This window comes from Elgaria multicarinata, chromosome 3 (genome assembly GCF_023053635.1).
Source record: "Elgaria multicarinata webbii isolate HBS135686 ecotype San Diego chromosome 3, rElgMul1.1.pri, whole genome shotgun sequence".
Lineage (NCBI taxonomy): Eukaryota > Metazoa > Chordata > Lepidosauria > Squamata > Anguidae > Elgaria > Elgaria multicarinata.
In genome coordinates, this window is record NC_086173.1 from 109,075,721 (window position 1) to 109,096,465 (window position 20,745).

At 40.2% G+C, this 20,745-nt stretch overlaps 1 protein-coding gene across 4 annotated transcripts in view; it reads left to right on the plus strand.

The window, feature by feature from the left end:
* PPARG (peroxisome proliferator activated receptor gamma) overlaps positions 1-20,745 on the plus strand; it is a 74,484-nt gene that overhangs the window by 26,644 nt on the left and 27,095 nt on the right. For all 4 annotated transcript variants that reach the window (XM_063121224.1, XM_063121226.1, XM_063121223.1 and 1 more), the window contains exons 2-4: positions 15,474-15,701; positions 18,362-18,531; positions 19,101-19,239. In XM_063121224.1, the coding sequence (XP_062977294.1) occupies positions 15,482-15,701; positions 18,362-18,531; positions 19,101-19,239 (529 nt within the window). In that variant the 5' untranslated portion in view covers positions 15,474-15,481. The remainder of the gene's footprint in view (positions 1-15,473; positions 15,702-18,361; positions 18,532-19,100; positions 19,240-20,745) is intronic.

A 20,745-nucleotide genomic window follows, 5' to 3' on the forward strand; every position in this document is an offset into this window, starting at 1 on the left:
GATATTGGATTTCAATTGATCAATAAACATCGCCTCCTTAATCTTTCTCCTTTGGAGACTCCATTCAATTGCCGGCACAATGATTTTAATTGGCTCTGGTCTACTAACATGTTTCTCCCTCATGTGAAGATATTGTAGTCAGCACATGTTTCATTATGCTGAATATCAGCCAGGTGAATCAAATTTCTGAGTGTAGCTAGATGAATTATACACACACAAACACACACACACACACACTATGTATTATGCTTCTGGAAATAATAAATACAACGTGCTTTATGCTCATGTGCATGTTAATACAAGTTGGCATTTCTTGGATGGGATTCGTTTGGTTCAAAAGTGCAGTTTTATGAAAAGAATTTGGTTTATCCACAACTTTTTCTTGAGATTATGCAGGTGAGAAAATAAAGGCTTGTTAATAGGATGTTTTGCCCTCCCTGCACTTTGCAAGCACAAGCATTATTCGTATTAGTTGTACGTGTACTTTGGAAGACTTCTGGGGGAAAGCTGACAGTTGCTGGGGCGAAGCCAGTTCAGCATGACACACCTCATAGGGATGGCGACCTAAACTTCCTCTGACCTCAAAGGGTGGGTAGTATAGAAGTGGGATATGGGAAATATTACCCACACCAAACATTTAAATGATGCAGAATTTTATATGGAGGGAAGAAAGCCTGTGTCTGTGCTTCTGGCTGTTTCCACCTGCCTTATCCTACTTTTCCAAGGTAGCTGTGAGGAGACATTATTGCCTTTTGAGTGTAATTATGAAAGCACATGTGAAGGTGTTTGTGCTGCCTATAGCATTATACCCTTTGATGAGAACATCTGACTGGGAAAAGAAGCTTTTCTTATTTTGCATCTTCTCTTGTTATGCTTCCCCTAGAGACAGCCAGGAGGGCAATTGGCAGGAGGATGGGGGCGCCCTTTTGTGGCTGAGAATATGGAATCCTGGTGAGAGGAGGGAGGACCTCTTTCTGTTGTGAGAAAGGGTGGGCTGCCTGAAGGGCCTTGTGGTTATTTGGATTTATCCTTTCCTCTTTTACTGCTAGTTTGATGTGAGTGAAGCATCTTATTGTTAGGTCCGGTAGTTTAGCAGTAAATTACACACACACACCTTTTTTTTTTAATGTGAATTTTTAACAAAATAAAAAATGTAAAAGATAATAATAATAATAATAGTAGTAGTAATAGTAATAACAACATAATAATAAAAATGAACATGTGCAACCACATACTTCAAAAGACTGTTTCAAATATCACAACATTCTAATTGAAAAATTAAAAAGGGAAAGTAGCATAAATTACACATAAACATCTGTGAAGGCAGACCAAATGACTGAGTATAATTCCCTTTGTAAATGACACCTGTATAACAGTAAATTTTAAAGTGCAGGCCTTCATCATGACAGCACCCATAGCCAGGCTTCCAAGGAGAATCCAAAAATTCAGGCCGCAGTGTTGATCCACATCAACAAACCAGTTCTTGCAGTTTTTATCTCCACCAGTAGCAGATGTTTTATAAAGCGAATGGGTCTTAATTTAAGACCCGGGATGATGATGATGATGATGATGATGATGATGATGATGATGATAATGATGATGATAGTAATATATTTATTTGTTACCCGCCTCTCCCTCCAGATCCAGACGGGGCACAACACAAATGCCACATCATACAACTAATTAAAACATTTAAAACCAATACATCACTAAAAGCAGCACATCATTAAAAGGCAAATTTAAAATTCAAGTGGGTAGGCCTGCTGGAAAAGATCAGTCTTTATGGCTTTCTTAAATTCCGGAAGACTATTAAGTTGACGAATCTCTCCCAGAAAGCCATTCCTCAAACTGCAGAAGAAAAGGTCAGTTGGGTAGAAAAGGTCCTCTGGGTATGAAGCTGTTGGTGGGATAATCAGGACAGATAAAAGGAAGTACTTTTTTCACACAGCACATTTCCACCAGATGTAGTGACGGCCACCAATTTGGACGGCTTTAAAAGGGGTTTGGATAATTTCCCGGAAGAGAAGGCTATCAATGGCTACTAGTCCTGTTGGCTATGTGCTACCTCCTGTATCAGAGGCAGTAAGCCTATGTGCCCCAGTTGCTAAGTAACACAAGTGTGAGAGTGCTGTTGCACTTGTGTCCTGCTTGTGGGTCCTTGGTCGACAACTGGTTGGCCACTGTGTGAACAGAATGCTGGACTAGATGGACCCTTGGTCTGAGTCAGCATGGCCGTTCTTATGTTTTTAAGACCAAACTACCCAAAATATTTTGTGTTGCAACAGGGAACAATATTTTGTTGCTGGGAAAATTCATCTCCTCCCAGTTGCTGTGAGGATTGCAGCTAAGCTCAGAGGGAACAGGGAATTCTGAGGGGGCTGACAGATGTTGTCATTGTCCCTGCTAATAAAAAAAATGCCAGCACTCTGTCCCTCTGAGCCTCGCTTCATTACAGCAATGGTTGAGACTCTTAATATGAACTGTTTAATGAATTGCTAAATGAGTGTATAATGTTAATATTATTGGTACTGAATATTGTTAATTGACCCTTTGTATGTGTCATACCCATTTAAACTTTTAAAATGTTTTAAATGAAGTGAAATTGTTAATATTATATTACAACGTGCTATAATTCTAGTTATTGTGTTCAAATTGACTGTTCTGTGAACTGCTTTAAGCACAATGTATTTGTGGGGAAATGATGTATAAATAAATAGGCTATGAATATGATTAATACTAGATTCAATGGATTAGTTCCATTACATTCAATGGAACCTACTTTCAGGGAAATATGCATACTATTTCATCCTGTATATTAGCAAATAAATGGGATTCCCCTTGGGGCATCTCTTGCTTATTCCTACTTGTTTTTCAGTAACTTAAGTAGATTTAGTTTAAACAGATATTAAACAATTTTACACAAGCTTAGTTCTAAATTAACCCCATAAACCTACTACTTCAGATATTTCTGAAACAATTTAAGAAACCTGAGGTATTGTTCTGTAGTAGCCAAATGTTTTCTGTTTGGACAGCTCTGATTTCAAATGCATACTTTTAAAGGACAGAAACTAACATTTCTGTTCTTTTAAGGTTAAAAAAGGAGTACAGTTAAAGCAGTCATTTAGTGAGTTCTATTTTTTCGCTGTGAAAGATACTCAGTTTATGAAAAAAAATCAAGAAATAAAAATAGATGGAATCCAGTTGTAATCTTAAATGCATTTACTAGAAACTAAGTTCCACTGAATTTAGCAAGACTTACTTCTGAGTAAATACACAAAGCGTTGCATTGCACATAGTTTTATTTTGTTAGTTTTGTTCCAGGAAAAATAATGCAGCCAACATCATCAGATGGGAAAGATTTTGTCTGTAATTTCATTCTCAGGAATTGTCTGTGAATCATTTTAATAAGTACTCACAGACGGCTTATGTATCACTATCAATTTAGTAATCAAACAAGCTGGCCTCTTAGTGGAGACCTTTGGTCTTGTTGGCAAAGATCGGGAACTAATTGTACCAAAATGGCAGTGGCAGCACATATACTAACAAGACTTATCTCTTCCAGCAGGCCTATCCAGTGGAATCTTAGGATGCTTTTAGGATGTTTTTTAACAGTGTATACTATGTTTTTAATCTGTATTTTATGTTTGCTGTTGTTCCCCGCCTCGATCCAATCGGAGAAGCGGGTAAGAAATATATTATTATTATTATTATTATTATTATTATTATTATTATTATTATTGTGACCATATGAAAAGGAGGCCAGGGCTTATGCATCTTTAACAGTTGTAAAGAAAAGGGAATTTCAGCAGGTGTCATTTATATGCATGCAGCACCTGGTGAAGTTCCCTCTTCATCACAACAGTTAAAGCTGCAGAAACCCTGCCTTCTTGACCAGATACAAAAGAAGGCAGGGCTCTTGCAACTTTAGCTGTTGTGATGGGGAAGGAATTTCACTAGGTGCTTCATGTATATAAATGACACCTGCTGAAATTCCCTTCACTATGCAACTGTTAAAGATACAGGAGCCCTATCCTCCTTTTCATATAATCACCCTAGTTTTGTTATTTACATGTTATTTACAAAAAAACTGGCCCAAATATTTAAGAGTTGCCCCAAGTATGTTCTTTGGCAGGGAGGGGGAATCGGATATTAACTGTGCAATCCTATGCATCTCTGAAAAGATGTAACCCCCATTGAGTTCAGTGAGATTTACTTCCAAGTAACTATGTTAAAGAATCTGTGAAATGAATCAGCAAAACAAATTTGGAGGGAGAGAATCATTTCATGAAAGTATTTCTCCTCAATTAACTGGGACAATTTAACATATTTTTTAATCAAATCTCTATTTCTCACCAGCTCTACATCTGAGTAGATAGGTATAGGGTTGTACTGAAAGTAGCCTTTGGTAGAAGGGCTGTTTTCCTTAATTAGACTATTATTCCAGCTGCTGAACTGTAAGTAATCACCTCTTATTTCTTGACAATTAACCAAGCTTAGGTGAGCGATAAACAGACTTTATGTTCGTTATGCATAAAGTGCATGCCCAAGTGTGCTTAAATCGCACTGATTATAAGTCACCTGAATTGTGCATTCCTATACATGTGTATTCAGAAGCTGTGCTGGCTCCAGGTTTTTGTGGGACACTTCCAATGGGCCCCCTCCGTCAGTGAATCCACCTTTTCACCATCATTACTTCAACTGCTTGTCCTCCTCAAAAAAGTTTATTTTGTAGGGTGATTCAGTTCTGTCTTGCACTTGATTAATTTCTAAAAAAGTTAGTTTAGATTCAGAAGGTTGTCATTTACATTATAAATGTGGCTGTGACATTCCAAATATTTTTCTTCCATCAATTTCCTTTTAAAGTATATATATATACATACATATACACACACACACACACACACCTTGGCTGGAAACAGATTTCCATGTTGACTGTAAAGAATGGAAAGAACCTGATATATTTCAAAAGTAAAGGAATGCATTTGCTTTGGGGGCAGTACCAGTTAAAACTTGAATGACCTGACTGACAAATTTTGCTCTTGCCATTTGTTGTATGTACATTTTGGGCAACTTTTCCACTTTTTTAAAAATCACTGTGGGATCACTGGAGAATTGGAAAACAGAATGCTCTCATTTGGATGGTATGCAGCTATCTTGAGGTAGATTGCTGCACTATTCTTGTAGTTCACTCATTGTGATCTGATTAGGGGCTTTCTGATCAAAGATTCAAGAGTAATGAAAATATAGTCCGATCATGTCCCAAAATAAAGGCTCATACCTCTGAAAGGCAGCTTCAGTAGTCGTGGATCACTTTGACTACTCAGCTGGTGAAAGACATTTCCACAAAGTGTAAGGCGACTGTTGTGAGGCCTTCTTCTGAAAAAAAGGCTTCAGTGTACTTTGGTTCCCTCCTGGACTTCTCAGTGACATCCAATATCATCAGTCATGGGCTCCTTCTAGATTGCCTACTGAGGGCACTATTTTCAGTCATTCTGTGACTTCTTGGCAGCTAGAACCCAGAAGTTGATTTTGTGGAGGGGCAACAGTTTGGTGCTACGACACGTGCTATAATGTTCCACAAGTTTTGATATTGCTCCCTTATGCTGTCCAGCATATACATAAAACCATTGGGCAAGGTCATCCAGAGTTTTGAAGCTGGGTGCCATCAGAATGTAGATCAGTCTTCCCAACCCTGGTGCCCTCCAGATGTTTTTGGACTATAACTCCCAGAATCCCCAATCATTGCTCATTCTGGCTGGGGTAGATGGGAGTTGCAGTCCAAAACACATGGAGGGCACCATGTTGGGGAAAAACTGTTGCACGTGACACCCACCTCTATTTTCCTTTTCATTGGATCCAGGTATAGTTTAAGCTGTCCTGAAATGGTGCTGGATGAGGTCCCAATTCTATCCAGGCAAGACAAAAGTGTTGTTGGTCAGTAACTTATCAGTCCAGGGAAGTGATATTCAATCTGTTCCAAATATGGGTGCACTTCCTTTAAAAAAACAACACTGTCTGGGTGGTGCAGTTAGATCCAGTGTTGTTGCTGGATGCACAGATGGTGACTGTAGCTCATGGTGTCTCCCCCCAGCCCCAACTGGTTGTTTCCCTTGTCAGTTGTTCCCTTCCTGTTGTTTCCCTTGTCTCGTAATATCCAGGCTTGATTACTGTAATGTGTTATACATAGTTCTGCCTCTGAAGAACATTTGGAGAGTACATCTGACATGGTGGCCAAATTGGCACTGATCACCAGGTTCACATCACAATGGTATTAAAAGTTCTTCCCCAGCTGCTAGTTTATTTGGGGCTCAATTAAATTGCTGGTTTAAAGTTCTAAATGGTAAGGGGACTGGGATATCTGAAGGGCTACGTCCTCCCACATGAACCTGCCTGCTGATTAAGATCCTCATCTGAGGCTGTTCTCCAGGTGCCTTTTCTGTGGTGGTGTTCAAGTATTTATTTGCTTATTTGTTGAATTAATTTCTGTCTTACTCTTTAGGTAAAACCTCTCAGAAAATCTAATCTAATACAGGCTAAAACAGTAAATACATTTGTAAAGACAGCAGCAGCAGTAAGGTCATCATGGAACTCCCTCCCTAAATGTGTTTGTCTGGTGCCGTCTCTGTTATATTTTAGGTGCCAAGCAAAATTCACTCTTTTCTTCCAGGCCTTTAATGCGATGTTATGACATCTGCCTCCCATTTAATCCAGTGGTTTGTCTTTTAAAATTCGTGTTTAACTGCAGCTTACTATTTTTAATCTGGTTGGATTTAATTTTTTAAGAAGTATTTTATGGTGTTCTATGTTATGTATTTTTGATATTTAGGTAAGCTACCTGGAGGCTATCATAAAAGATGGGGTATAAATATTATAAATAAACAAGTAACTTGCTTATCTCATTGAATTAAACTCTACTAAAGAAAAAGATTAAATCCTAATAAAGAAAAAAGGCTGGTCTTTAATCTAGGCTGACCATATTTTGGAAACCAAAAAAGTGGACAGCATGGCCTGATCACGCCAGCCCAGGAGAAGGCCAGATCAGCACTCCGGGGGTAGGGGGCTGGAAGACACATTCCTGGAAGTCCGAGAACGCCTCTTCCAGCCCTCCCAGGGCCAATTCAGGCCTTCTTCTGGGCTGGTGCAATCCTGCCAGCCCCCCCGCCCCCCAGCACTGGGAACGTGTCGTTCTAGGCCTTCCCAGTTCCGATCCCAGCCTTCTACTTGGCCGGCACAATTGCGCCGGATCGGTGATGGGGGTGGGGGCTAGAGGACACGCATCCTCCAGGCCTTTTCCCCAGCAAATTGGGGCCCAGTCCTGGTTGCCCCGGAGATCCCCATTTTTCCAGAGGTCTCTGAGGTTTTCCGGGTCATCCGGTCACCCTATTTAATCAGGACTTTGTGATGGTACATAAGAACATGCATTTTACAAATATAACATGCATTGTATTTGTCCGTCTAGGCCAGGGGAGGGCAATCTGTGATTTTTGAGATGTTTTGGCCCACAACTCCCATCGGTATAGCCGGTAGTAAGGCTGGTGAGAGTCAGAGGCCTAAAAATGTACAGAAACACAAGCAAGCCCGCTCCAGATTGAACCATGTGCAAGCCCGCTCCAGATTGAGAAACTGCTCAGTGGGTTTGTATAGAATACCTAGGGCCCAAACCTATGCACGTTTAGACAAAAATGTCTGACAACTTTTAGCATTCCTCAGCCAGCCAGTTGTAAGTCTCTTTTCTGTCTACATGTGCATAAGCACACATTTATTCATTTACTTGCTAATAGTAATATTTTGTTCCAAGACAAGGTTGTCAAAAGATAATGTCAAGCTGTCACGACGAGAAAATATTTAGCTCTCTCATGCAGAGTGTACTGTTTATATTTCTTCTTTTTACCAGGTTGCATTTTGGTAATAAGAAGGCTATAAATTATATTGTGTGGGATTTGTACAAGACAGTAGAATTCTATACGTACTTAGTTACATAAGCTCAGTTACTATACTAAAGCCCCAGTGCTAAGCATAAATCAATCAGTAGGACTTACTTCCAAGTAAAAATTATGGTCTGCAAAGCTCTAATCACATGCATGTGTTGTATCTTCTGGTTCCATTATACTTCAGACGATGGGATTTACCAAAAAATGGGCAGGGAGCTTCGGCTATTGGGTGGTATAAAAATGCAATAAATAAATAAATATAACAAAATTTAAAAATCATCTGTCGTCTTTACACTGTAAATCTGTTTTTCACTTGCAGTTTGAACTTCAGTGACAAAAAAGTCTCCTTTTCCTCTGTAAGAGTAAAATTGAATGGGGTTAGATGAGCTTTGCGTCATTAGTTATGTTGTGCTCCCTCTACTGACTTCACAAAAACACAGCAAAATAGCTGGGGATGGGTTATTGTCTCGCCGCCAGTGTTGAAATAGTAAGCAACAATAAAAAACAAGAATATAGCAATGCTCTAGCCATGAAACTCTTTGCTTGTCCTTGCGCCAATCAACAACTCTGAGCCTAACCTACCTCACAGGGTTGTTATGAGGATAAGAGGAGGGAGGCACGTGATCAAATTGTTAGAGAAATATTTTGCGGTCCAATGTCATAATTGAAATCTACATAAAATTGATATGTACCATATTTTTCTATTCTTCATTTTTGCTTAGTTTTCTCTAGGGATTTACCTGTTTTTGTACTTTTCCTTTCCTGGTAAAACCAGTATTCAGTCAGGATGTTGTGACTCCTTCATTTCACAGCTCTAGGGACAAGATTTTATAGTTTGATCTGTTTAGAGAGAGAGAAAAATATGCCTAGAATGCAGTGTAGCAAGTCACTCAGGTTAACAGAGAGCAAGCACGGTTTATAGGAACGGATAATTCGTGACCAGAATGATTTTCAGACCGTGGTGGAAATGGGATTTACGACGGAAATGGGATTTAACACTAAATTGAAACCATGATTTGCTTCTGTTTTACAGTTCACTTTCCTATAAACCATTTAAGAGTTTTGTTCTTTGACATATGTCTTGCATTTTTCGTTATTATAATGTGAGCAATTTCTATGACTCTTGCAGTAAAAAAAATTTTTTTAAAAAAAATTCTTAGAAATTAGCATGGCAATTCCAGGAGCTGATACTATATGTTTTTAGGTTTTAAATCTGCAGGTGTTGTGAACCACTTTGCGCATACTACATGGAAAAGTGGTATACAAGTAAAATGCTTTGTTGATTGATTAGATGGAGCTAAATAATTATTTACATTTCTTGGGCGCTATCATCTGATTTTTAGAGAACTATATGCCTGGAATATTGCCAGCCTTAGAAAGCATATTCCCCAAACCTGGAAAATAAAAGATAACAAGGAGAATTGTAACTAAGAAATTCAGATAAATTATGTTTTCACACATATAGTACGAATATCTGCATTTTCAGGGTAGATTCCAATGGGGTGCTCCTGTCACCTCCCCCTTCCGCAAGTGGTGGATCCTGCCGATTCTGTTGTGCAAGTGGGACCTGCTGCTTACACAAGGGAGATTCAGCGCTTCCTAGAGGAGGCCCCAAAACAAGCGGAAATGCTTATTTCTGGAAGGAGGCAGGCCAGTGGAGTTCCTTTATGTATTTCCTTTCATTGTCGGTTGCTCCTGGAAATGCTAAATCTCCCTTGTGTAAGCAGTGGGTGCTGCGAATAAGTGGGTGTGTAAGTGCACTGTTGCGTACTGCTCTCAGTTTCTACAGCAGACGTTCTACACCTGAGATTAAGTGCCATGGAGCTCAATGAGACTTACTGCTGAATAAACGTGTAGAACTGCACTGTACATTACATTAATAATTTGTTGCAATGTGTACAGCCAGCAAACATTACAGGGGTACTACAAAGGGTGACAAATATAGAAAGGTCCCAGCAGCACAATGTCTTTTTGGATTTCCCCATGATTACTGTTAATGTGATAATAAATACAGCAGTTGACCTGCATGAAATCAAGGTGTAGGAGGGGTTGGATAACATGGCACATCATCAGATGAGCATTTTAGCACTCGCTTGTTACTGGCCACTCACAGTTTTTCTCGAGTCCTTTTGATGACACCATCCACCTCCCACATATCTCCTGCTCCTTCTGGGTTTTTTCCCCCTGTCATAAAATAAGACAGAGAAAATCCAATCTTTTGAACTATAGCGAAACTTACCACCATTTCCTGCTGTGTGCAGGAGACGCTGAATGGGCCACATGGTTGTTGCTTGCTTTCTCTTTCTTCCCTGTGTGAAGAAAGAGGAAGCTGTTCATCACTATTGTGGGACAGCAGCAGGAGGCAAAGTGACTGTAGGGGAACACGATTCCCCCCCACTCCATCTCAAGGTGTCCTGAGTCAATAGCCAGGATATACTGGCTGTCACATTATCCTGTCTCAGGTGTCTATATATGTACAGGTAAGTATCTCCTTTCACAGCCTTTTCCCTAGAGGACTGTAGCCATGGTTAAAGACTGGCACCTCATGTCTGCTAAGACTGGGACTTTCTACTGAGTTACAGTTCCATAAAGCCCTTTTATATGAGCTAGATGACTGGGTACCTTGGGGGCTGGTGAGGGAGGGTAGCCCCAGAAGGCTACAATGACCCCATTGTAGCCCCATTTTCTCTGTTCCTCTGTTGTTGTGGTCTAAAATTATATTGCCAGCAGAAGACCCAAAGGGGTGGGCTTTGCCTTGTGGTGGCTTCATGTTTATATCCCCAGGGTGGAGATACAGGAAAAAAATCTTACAACACTCAGCATGGCTGGCTGGGGATACTGGGAGTTGTAGGACTTTTTTTTCCTGCCTAAACACGCATGGGATTGTGCCTTCATTGAATTCTCAAGATAGGCAGAAAGCACCACCGTTTCCTTTTGTCCTATCACAAATATTTTTTTGTCTTGGCACTAGTCTAGCAATATTAAACTTAAAGTCCTGGGTAGCAATTTATTTTAAACAGTGGACATATTTTGAACAGATCAAGGGTTGGCGTGCCAACAACGTTGGGTCCACTCACCAACCCCATGAAAAAGGGTTATAGTTTGAGTTCAAGACATCTGAAGAACCTTCTCCTCCTATGAGCTCCATCCGATGGGTGTTTTATTGCACGCTCATTACTGGGCACACATGGATTTTTGTGGGTCCCTTTCATGGCGCCCCCCCCCTTCTAGCCTTCACGCTACAAAAGAAGACCTCAGTAAGCCACTATCTCCTGTTGTGTGTAAGAGAAGCAGTACGATCAGAATGGGCCACGTGCACATTGTTTACTTCCTCTTTCAAAAGAGGAAGTAATAAGGGACAAACGTGCAGGCAGAGAAGCGGAGGTAAAGAAACGTGATTTCCCCCGCGTGATGACGCTCTATATCAACCTGCCTACAATTTACAATGATCAGTGGAAGCCCAGTTATACGTCCCACCACCTAAAGAGGTTGGGTTGGTGGGTCCTTGAGACAGGGCCTTTTCAGTAGGTTTGTTAAGAGGATGGGAATTCATTTCTTCTCACTTCATGACGTTAGCATGAGAACGGAAGTCAGTCATTGGTAATAGCTGCTTGGACTGTGAAGTCACACTTCCTGCAACCTTGCTACATTGTGATGGTGTGGTAAGGACAGCCTGAACACTACAGATGATTCGTCTCACATAGATGGCTTGCAAGATGGAATAAATGTGTAAAGCAGAGAGGGCTTGGTTGTTGGGGAGAAGGTGTCAATGCGGCCCACATCCCTCCATGCCCATCTTCTCTTCTTTTCCACAAACCTAAAATGACTTTATACAATGGCTTTCTCCTAAAGAAACCTGGGAGCTGTTGTTTGGTGATGACATTGAAAAGTTGGTATTTTAGAAGTCCACATAGTTCCCTTCACAGAACTACAGAATTTCCAGGGTTTCCCAGAGATAGTGAAGTCCCTTTATGATTGTAGGATAGACATACTGTATTACTTTCAAGGGAACCTCTTCCTTCCTTTTGCTTCTGTGACCTGCTACTCGAGTTTTGCTTTAGAATTTTCCTGGGCTAGTCAAACTGTTTTTGCTAAATGAAGGTAGCAACAGTCAAAAGTATTGTATGGTGTATGTATGTGTTATCTGTGTATTTAGTACTTGTCCTGAACAAGGAGTGTTGTAATCACTTTTTTTAAAAAAAGATTCTTCCAATCTGCTCCCAGGCATGTTTACTCAAAAGAAAACCCCATTGATTTCCATGGGGTTTTATTTCTAAATAAGTATGTTTAGGATTGCAAACTTCAAGGCATGCTTAGACTCACCCAGGTAACAGAGTGCATCTGCTGCCTTCACAGTGGCACCAGCTACTGTGAAATGTTTGCATATGTCACAGAGGAAGTTAAAAGTTGACACAAGCCTCTCCTGCTTATTCTTATAGTCCTGTCGTCGATAAAACGTTGCTTTTTTAAAGAACAACTTTTGGGCAGAAAGACAGGGTAGTGCTAGCTGGTTCAAAGTAAATAGCGTCAAACGGGTTCTTATTATATAAAGGTGTAAAGTCCACACATGCCAATAGGTCCAAAGTTCAAATGAAAGGCCCAGGAAAGCTGCTTTTTAAAAATCATGTTTGTTCTAATCTTTGATTGATTGATTTCTGGTGCTCTAATTAATTTGCGAGCTACTACCTCATCCCCTGTTTAGGAGCTTGTATAGAGTAGTAGTAAAGGGTGTGTGCTTGGATGTCTCTGGTTCAAATCTCACTAGTAGGCCTTAGCGAAGCTATCCTCAATCAGCCTCTTCCCTCTATTTCCAATATGGTATACTAATACTGGACTACCTTGCAGGATTGTTATAAGGAATACTGAAATAATGACCTGGTTCTTGTGTAACACTAACACATGGATTATTTAACCCAACCCATGGTTTGTTGCCCTGCCCAGGCTTTGTCTGGCTGAAGATCAAACAACTGGTTCATTTTCTAAATTCCTGGGTTGATTCTTTCCCTCATCCTTTGCCTGCTCCCTCCCTGTATCCAAAATGCCTTTGCAGTGCTGTATTACTATCACATAGAACAGCTGGTGTGTGTGTGTTTGCTTACCACTATTACCTGCTGCCTTTGTAACCTGGTGAAACAACTCATGAACAAGCCATGGTTCTGGGACCATACGTAATGACAACCCATGGTTTAAACAACCTAGAGTTTACAACCCCAAAACAAAACATGGGCTCTTTTTCTGAGTTGTTCATGGTTAACAAATGGTTTGTTAACATGGTTGGTTTCACATATCACCCAGAATTCAATAACCCATAACATAGGTTAATGTTATCAGCCAGTAGTGCTTAATGTGCCTGAAACACGCTATATGAATTCTATTGTTATTACATAGGATCTGATCTGACCTTTCCTCTGTGTGTGTGTGGTTACCAAGGTTTTGGTATTCTAGACTTGGGGAATGGACACTAGAGTTCTCATGCTAGATGAATAGAAAAATCTAGCTGCTTTTGTCATACCAGTAGTGAAACATATGGAGGTGCCATAATAAGTCAGACCATTTGTCTATCAAGGCCGGTATTGTCTTCTCTAGCTAGCATGCCTCTTCATGGTTTCAGACAGGGGTAATTTCCAGGCAGCCCCAGTACCAGGGATCCTTTTAATTTGTGGAAATGCCAGGGATTGAACCTGGGCCGAAAAAAAGATGGCGAGTGCTACCACTGAAATATGGCACCTTTCCAATTCTGCTCACTAGTATGGTTAAAATTCTGCTACCAGAGTGCGGCATGTGAGGATTAATTTAAGTGATAATAGAGAGGGATTCCGAACATGCGCAGAGTGTACTTCTTCTACCAATGAGTAACCACAAGATGAGCAATTGCATCTAGCATTAGTGATCATGATTCTATCAAAGTGAGCATGACTTTCAAGTAAGCAATAAATCAATATTCACATTGAACATGATCCATCGAGAAGCTTTCTCACATAATTCCCACTGAAATTAAAGGAAGTTGTACGAGATTGCTGCCGGTGAATGTCCTTGTGTATTATGCCTATTGTGCTGCATTGCCTACTCATTTCCTAAATGCATTTGATTTTTTCACCCATGGGAAAACATGTACCAGACGTGGTGTGAATAAAGAATAACTACATTTTTTAAAAAACCAACAGATTTGTATTAAGTTTCATGTAGAAAATGGTGGAGGGCAAAATAGTTTGCTAGTAATTTTGTTCACATTAGGATGGAATAAGGGATTTATTACTAGAGCTGTACCTGCACCAGTAAAAGTAATCAGTTCCAGTTCACTATGGTTCTGTTCAGATGTCATGATGGCATCGGCAGACAAGTGTGGGTTAATTAATCCACAAATTGCAGGGACATGTGGCATCCCCAAGCTGCTTCCTGTTTCCATTAACAATCTTCAGGTGTCTCCTTCGAGGGTTGTTTCTGTGATGTCTGAACAAGGACAGTTCGGGTTGTTCAAGGGTTTAACAGCCCCAAGTTAAACCAAGAACAAACCATGACAATAGACTTTGCCTCCCTGTTCTAAATAAAATCGAGTAACATATATGCTAGGACAAAGATATTTGTCTAGTGTAGAGATTTTTAGCAACAACAGCAGGAATACAAGAGAATATGGGCCATCACAATATGGGGAGTTGTATCATACTACCTGTGCAAATTGTACTGAAGTGAGATAGTTACTGCAGTGTAGAACTAGAATGAGATGAAGGTGCTGTAGTATCATAATATCAATGCAGACACCGCCTACGTGTCCTGACTCTGTTTTCCCCATTTTATATTTTATTTGTTTATTTACTGAAATAACATATGTCCCATCTTTCCACTACAAAATAGTGCTCAAGACGGCAAACAACATTTTTTTAAAAAAAAAAATACAGTTCAAACAATCATAACAATTAGAAGAATTAGAAAAATTCAAAATAACAAAGAGAAATAGAATAGCAAATAAACGAAAACCATCAGTCAGCATAAAATACAAACCCACACACCTATTCTGAGGCATAAACGTTTTGCATTTTTTTTAAAAAAAAATGGCAATATATCAACAACTAAAATTGTGCTTTGGCCTTGCTCTATTCTCCATTTTCAGTTAACTCTGAATTGGCCATTTTCAGGGCGCAACCATTGCCTGCAGCTGAACAGGAAGTGCTCCTCTGTGCTTTTGACTCAAGTAGTGCTTCCCGGGTCCCCTTCCCAAGTGGTATGGCAAACTGCTTGTAATTGTGGGCCTCTTCCAAAGCTGTTTGTGTGGCCTGGCATAGTCATCTGCTATATAAAAAAAATAGCAAAATTCCCTCTGGGTTTGTCTGAGGTATCTCACTTTCGATCCAAGCCCTTTCTAATTGGGTTTTATCTACTTTCCGTGCCCTCGTTCTCAACATTCACTCTTTCCCACTACTCCTTTTCCAGTACATTAATTTTGTTTTGGCCGTGATGTATTAAAGGAACTATATTGATGGAACGTTTTCTTTCCTAAGCTCTCTGAGTCTCATTCTGCTCCTTTTTTGTTTTGTTTTGTTTCAGGTTTTACAATGGTTGATACAGAAATGCCGTTTTGGCCCATAAACTTTGGAATTAGCCCAGTGGACCTTTCTGCAATGGATGACCACTCCCATTCTTTCGACATAAAGCCCTTTACTACCGTTGATTTTTCCACCCTTTCTTCACCACATTATGAGGACCTTCCTCTTGCAAGAAGTGACCAAGCAGCCATTGACTACAAATATGATGTGAAGTTTCAAGACTGCCAAAGTATGTCAGGTTTTTGCTGTTGAATTGGTTTTAACCTTTTGGGGAGTTTTCATTTTTGAAGATATAACTGAAACAAAGTATGTTCAGCTTTAGTTAAACTAAAAAAAAAAAGTAAAGTCTATTTTTATTATTTATTTATTTATTTATTTATTTATTTTATTTACAATATTTGTATGCTGCTCCCCATTGAGAATTTTGGAGTGGTGGACAAGATAAAATAGAATAAAAACACATTTTTAAAAGAAACAAAGTGCAAAATAAATCACTGTTGGTTGTTAAGGGAAGGCTTCCTGGAAAAACGACATTTTCAGGAGGTGCCGGAAGGAATACAACGTTGGCGCCTGCCTGACCTCCAGAGGCAGGGAATTCCACAGAAGGGGGTCCCCCTCACACTGAAGGCTCTTCCCCTGCTGGATTCCAGTCGGATGATAGGTCTATGTGGAGCCACCTATGTCCTTTAGATAATCACAGTCCTTTAGATAATATGGGAGGCAGAAGCTATTCTTCTTCTAGGACTATGATGGCATGGCTATAGGTGAGAAGAGAAGTGACTTGTGAATCTAGCTTTTATTTTCATCCCTCCCACTTCAGCTGGTCAATCATCATTCCTTCATTTAAGATATGGGTGGGAAACCTGTATCCCTCTAGATGTTGCTGGACTACAATTCCCATCACCCCTGATAATTAACCATGCTGGCTGGGGCTGATGGGATCTGGAGGGCTACAGTTTTCTCACCCCTGATTGAATGTGAAGCAGAAGCTACTCCACTAATAAGCTGATCTGCTGACTGTTTTGTGTTCCATTTTCTATTGTACATATCAGCAAAAATGGGTTTCAGCCAAAACGGCTGGGTTACTACCCATAGGATTACCCAAAGCCATTTTACCCATAAGGCAATTTTGTACTATGGACAAAGTATTCAAGCTTTTTTTTCAAGAAAAAATATCACCTTTGTTTCCCATTTACAATAATTAACAAAGATAAAATTGAAGAGAGGAAATACATTTTTCACACTTGAATTGATTATTTATTTATTATTTATTACATTTCTATACTTCCCAATAGCCAAAGCTCTCTGGGCGGTTCACAATCAAGTGAGTTGTTAAAACATGTTAAGGCATAAGTAATATGTGTTAAATGAATATGAGCATGAAAAAGTTACGATTTTATCATGGGTGCGGGGAGTCATAAAATGTGCTCTTTTTATCCTCTGCCTCATTTACATATCAGTGACTTATTACTTTGGGAGAGAATTCAGCAGATAACAGAAAAGCACAAAATGCAGGCATCCATCATAACTGATGCATGTAGCCAAGCAAATGGAGACAAAACAAAGTCACAGTGAGCAGTTTCTTACATAGGCTGCTCTTCCAAGTTTTAAAATACCAAATTACATCAAGATTTGGTATTGATTGGTTTTAACTTTTGGAAAGTATGTTGGGATCTTCCACTCTTTCACAGAAATACCTTGCTGGCAGTTTTACTTTTTTAAAAAAATCCCACAGCATGCAATCTTATGCCTGTTTAGAAAAAAAAAGTACTACAACTCCCAGCATTCCCCCACCAACATTGCTGGGAATTGGGGAATGCTGTGAGTTGTAAGACTTTTTCTCTCTAAGCATAGGATTGTACTCTATTTTATTTTATTATTTTAATGCTTTACCAATTGAATAGCAAAGTAATCTGCCCCAACTTTACTATTACTGCTGCTGCTGCTGCTGCTGCTGCTTATAACAATAATTCCAATGATGAAATTGAAGAGATTGGGCATGTCCAGTGGGACATCTGAATAGCAATCCAAACCGCCATGCATGATGACAAATGTCTTTTGATATCCCCCAGCTTTCAAAGGCAACTTGTAGGGCCATACTGTCTGTCAGGCACACAAAAAGTTCAACATGAAACCATTCCAGAGAGTTACTTCATAGCACTTCCCACACCAATCTCTTCCAGATGTAGAATATCCCTGCTTCTCAACAGAGCTGTACATAATTATCTGTACTCATTATAGCAACCCTAAAAGATGTGACCCCATGTTACATAGTTGGGGTTTTGCCTGAGAGAGAGCGGCTTGCTTTAGATACCACCGATAATTTCGCCATCGGCTCCATGCCAGCTGGGCCACTGGCCCTCACGCACTCCAGTTCCCTTCCTCACTGCAAATCGAGCACTGTGTTTACCTCAGTTGAAACCATGGTTTGAGCTGGGTTTAGAGGCCAACTATAATTTGCGGTAACCACGTTTTCTTTCCAATTTGGATGTCTGCTCAACTATGGTTATGGTAAACAAAGATGTGAGGAAGGGAATCAGAGTGCATGGGAAGAGGGAGGAGGAGGAAACGAATGTGTGCATAAACCTGAGGTTTGGGCATGGAGACCAAGGCATGATTTGGCCATGATGACCAATCCAGCTTTTCCAAGGCTGTCCAGCAAGTCCCTGACTGAAATGAGACTTCCAGCAAGCGTTTTCAGCTTACCATTCAGACTCTTAACCAAAAACCTCTAATAATTCTTGGCTAGATGCATTTGGTTCTTACACATATATTTAATTCTGAAGCCTGAATCTATTCAAGAGTAGTAATTATCAGAGAGATCTGTTGCTGTCTTGCCTATGTTAAGATACATGTTAATTGCGCTTTTGAAATCTTCCTCCTCTTCAGATGCAATCAAGATGGAGCCTCCATCTCCACCATACTATTCAGAAAAAGTTCAGATGTACAATAAACCTCATGAAGAAGTTTCCAGTTCTCTGATGGCTATTGAATGCAGAGTGTGTGGGGACAAAGCTTCTGGATTTCATTATGGGGTGCATGCATGTGAAGGCTGCAAGGTAGGTAATAGATTCCTTTAAAAAGAAGAAGTTTGCTATCATTTCAAACTCTTATTCCAGGGGTAGGGACTCTGGTCCTCTTCCATCAGCCCCAACCAGCATGTCTGGTAGTCAGGGGTGATGGGAGTTGTAATCCAATGCATCTGTAGGGCCACAGGTTCTCCACTACTGAAACCAAGAGGACTTACAATACACCAGTTGCTTGGGAACATGGGCGGGAGGGTATTGTTGCACCCTGTCCTGCTTGCAGATCCCTGGTTGGCCACTGTGTGAACGTAGTGCTAGACTAGATGGACCCTTAGTCTGATCCAGCAGGGTTCTTTTAGTGTTCTTATGTTCAATTAATTCAATGTAAATGTGTCTTGTGAAACATTGCGCTATTCTGTATGAACTTTGAACAATTGGATTTTATAAAATCTGAAGAACTATCCCTTAAATCTGAAAAACTATCCCATAAAGAAATTATCTCTGATATAAAATGGATACATATTTCTCTTCCAGATGAGGCAGGAAACAATGGAAGGTTCTTTATGACTAATATTTTTCCTATTTCTTTATTCCTATTGAAGGGTTTCTTTCGTAGAACAATCCGGTTAAAGTTAATCTATGATCGGTGCGATCTCAACTGTCGCATTTATAAGAAAAGCAGAAATAAATGTCAATACTGCAGATTCCAGAAATGCCTTGCAGTAGGAATGTCACATAATGGTGAGTATACTGCCGTTTTTTAACCGTCTCTCTCTCACACACACAAACACACATGCACACACAGATACACACAGTTAAATCCAGTGTTAGTCCTACTTCGAGCAGCCCTGTTGAAGTGAATGGGAAATTCATCCTACTCATTTCACTGGGCCTATTCTAAGTAGGGCTAATGTTGGGTTTAACACAGTACACACATAGTGGCTCAGTTCAGACAATACGTTTCTCAAAGGTGGTTTTAGAACTCCACGGTGGAGTTTTTACATCACCGTTGAGAAACGTATTGTCATGCAACAGTGGAGTTTTTTGGGGAAAACACTCCACACAGAATATCCACACTGTGCAGAGAAGAGTTCCTGCACAAACATTGTGTGGTGGGCTCCATGGAGTTTTCTGTTGTATTGAGTTGACTTTTCCCACTGGCTACCAAGTTCCCTGGCAAGAGTGTCAAAAGGAGCAAGTGCCGCTCTAGGAGAGCCACCAGGATTGGTGTTGTTGTTTTTGCAGCAATGGCTGATGGGATACCATTGGGAGTACCGGGGGAGAAGAGAGGGTAGAGGAACTGTCAATCAAACATCACAGTGGATTTTACTCAACTCCACAGTAGCCCACAGTCACACAATGGTGGCGTTAGAACATGTTGTGTGGGGAGTACCCCCTAAAAACTCAACCGTTGAGTGGAGTTTTCACACTGTGTTGAACTGAGCCAGTGTGTTTTAGTGTATTTAGCTAAGGATCCAGTGATAAGTTTAACATCTATAATTGGAAGCAAGAGTGCAGTCAGCACTGGGCCAACACCGATTCACCATTAGTGGTTCTGGAACAATTTGGCATCCATACATGGTCTTCTGATTTGCATAGCTGTGCACAAATCATCCCACAATGGCAGTCTCAAACTGTGCAACTGATAGCCCACCTCAAACCTGGGAATCGCCTGTGTGATCCAGGCCTGCATTCACTGGAGGTTTTACACCTAGGCATTATGCAAATGAAATGCCCCCACACAGATGTCTAGCAGGCTCAAATATAGAACAGTGCTGTCAGCTGACAAGGCAGATTTCCACTATGCCCCCTCCAACCATGCCTAAGAGGTATGTTCCGCTGGTGAGCTTTACATTCAAGGTTAACAGAAGCCCTGTAGACATATTCAGCAGAGCAAAGTTGGCTTTGCCCTGTATATACAGTTTAGAGGGAACTGCATCCTATCACATCTTTATGAAAAGTATAGTTGTATGATACTTTTTTTTTTTTCAAATACATGTTTGTCACAATCTTACATTACTTTGTTAGGAATACATCCAAAACTTCTCTGATGTAAGATTGAAAATGTAACGTGTAAAGATATCCTAGGAGCCCATTCACTCAGCATCCTCTCAAATGTGGGGATTGAGTAGGAAAATGTATGCTGTTATTTCTTGGATATTCTCCCGCTGTGATTAGTTGCATCTCTTGGACCGTTGCAAGCAAAAAAAAGTGAAGCAAGAATATATATGTTCTAGTGCTGATGTG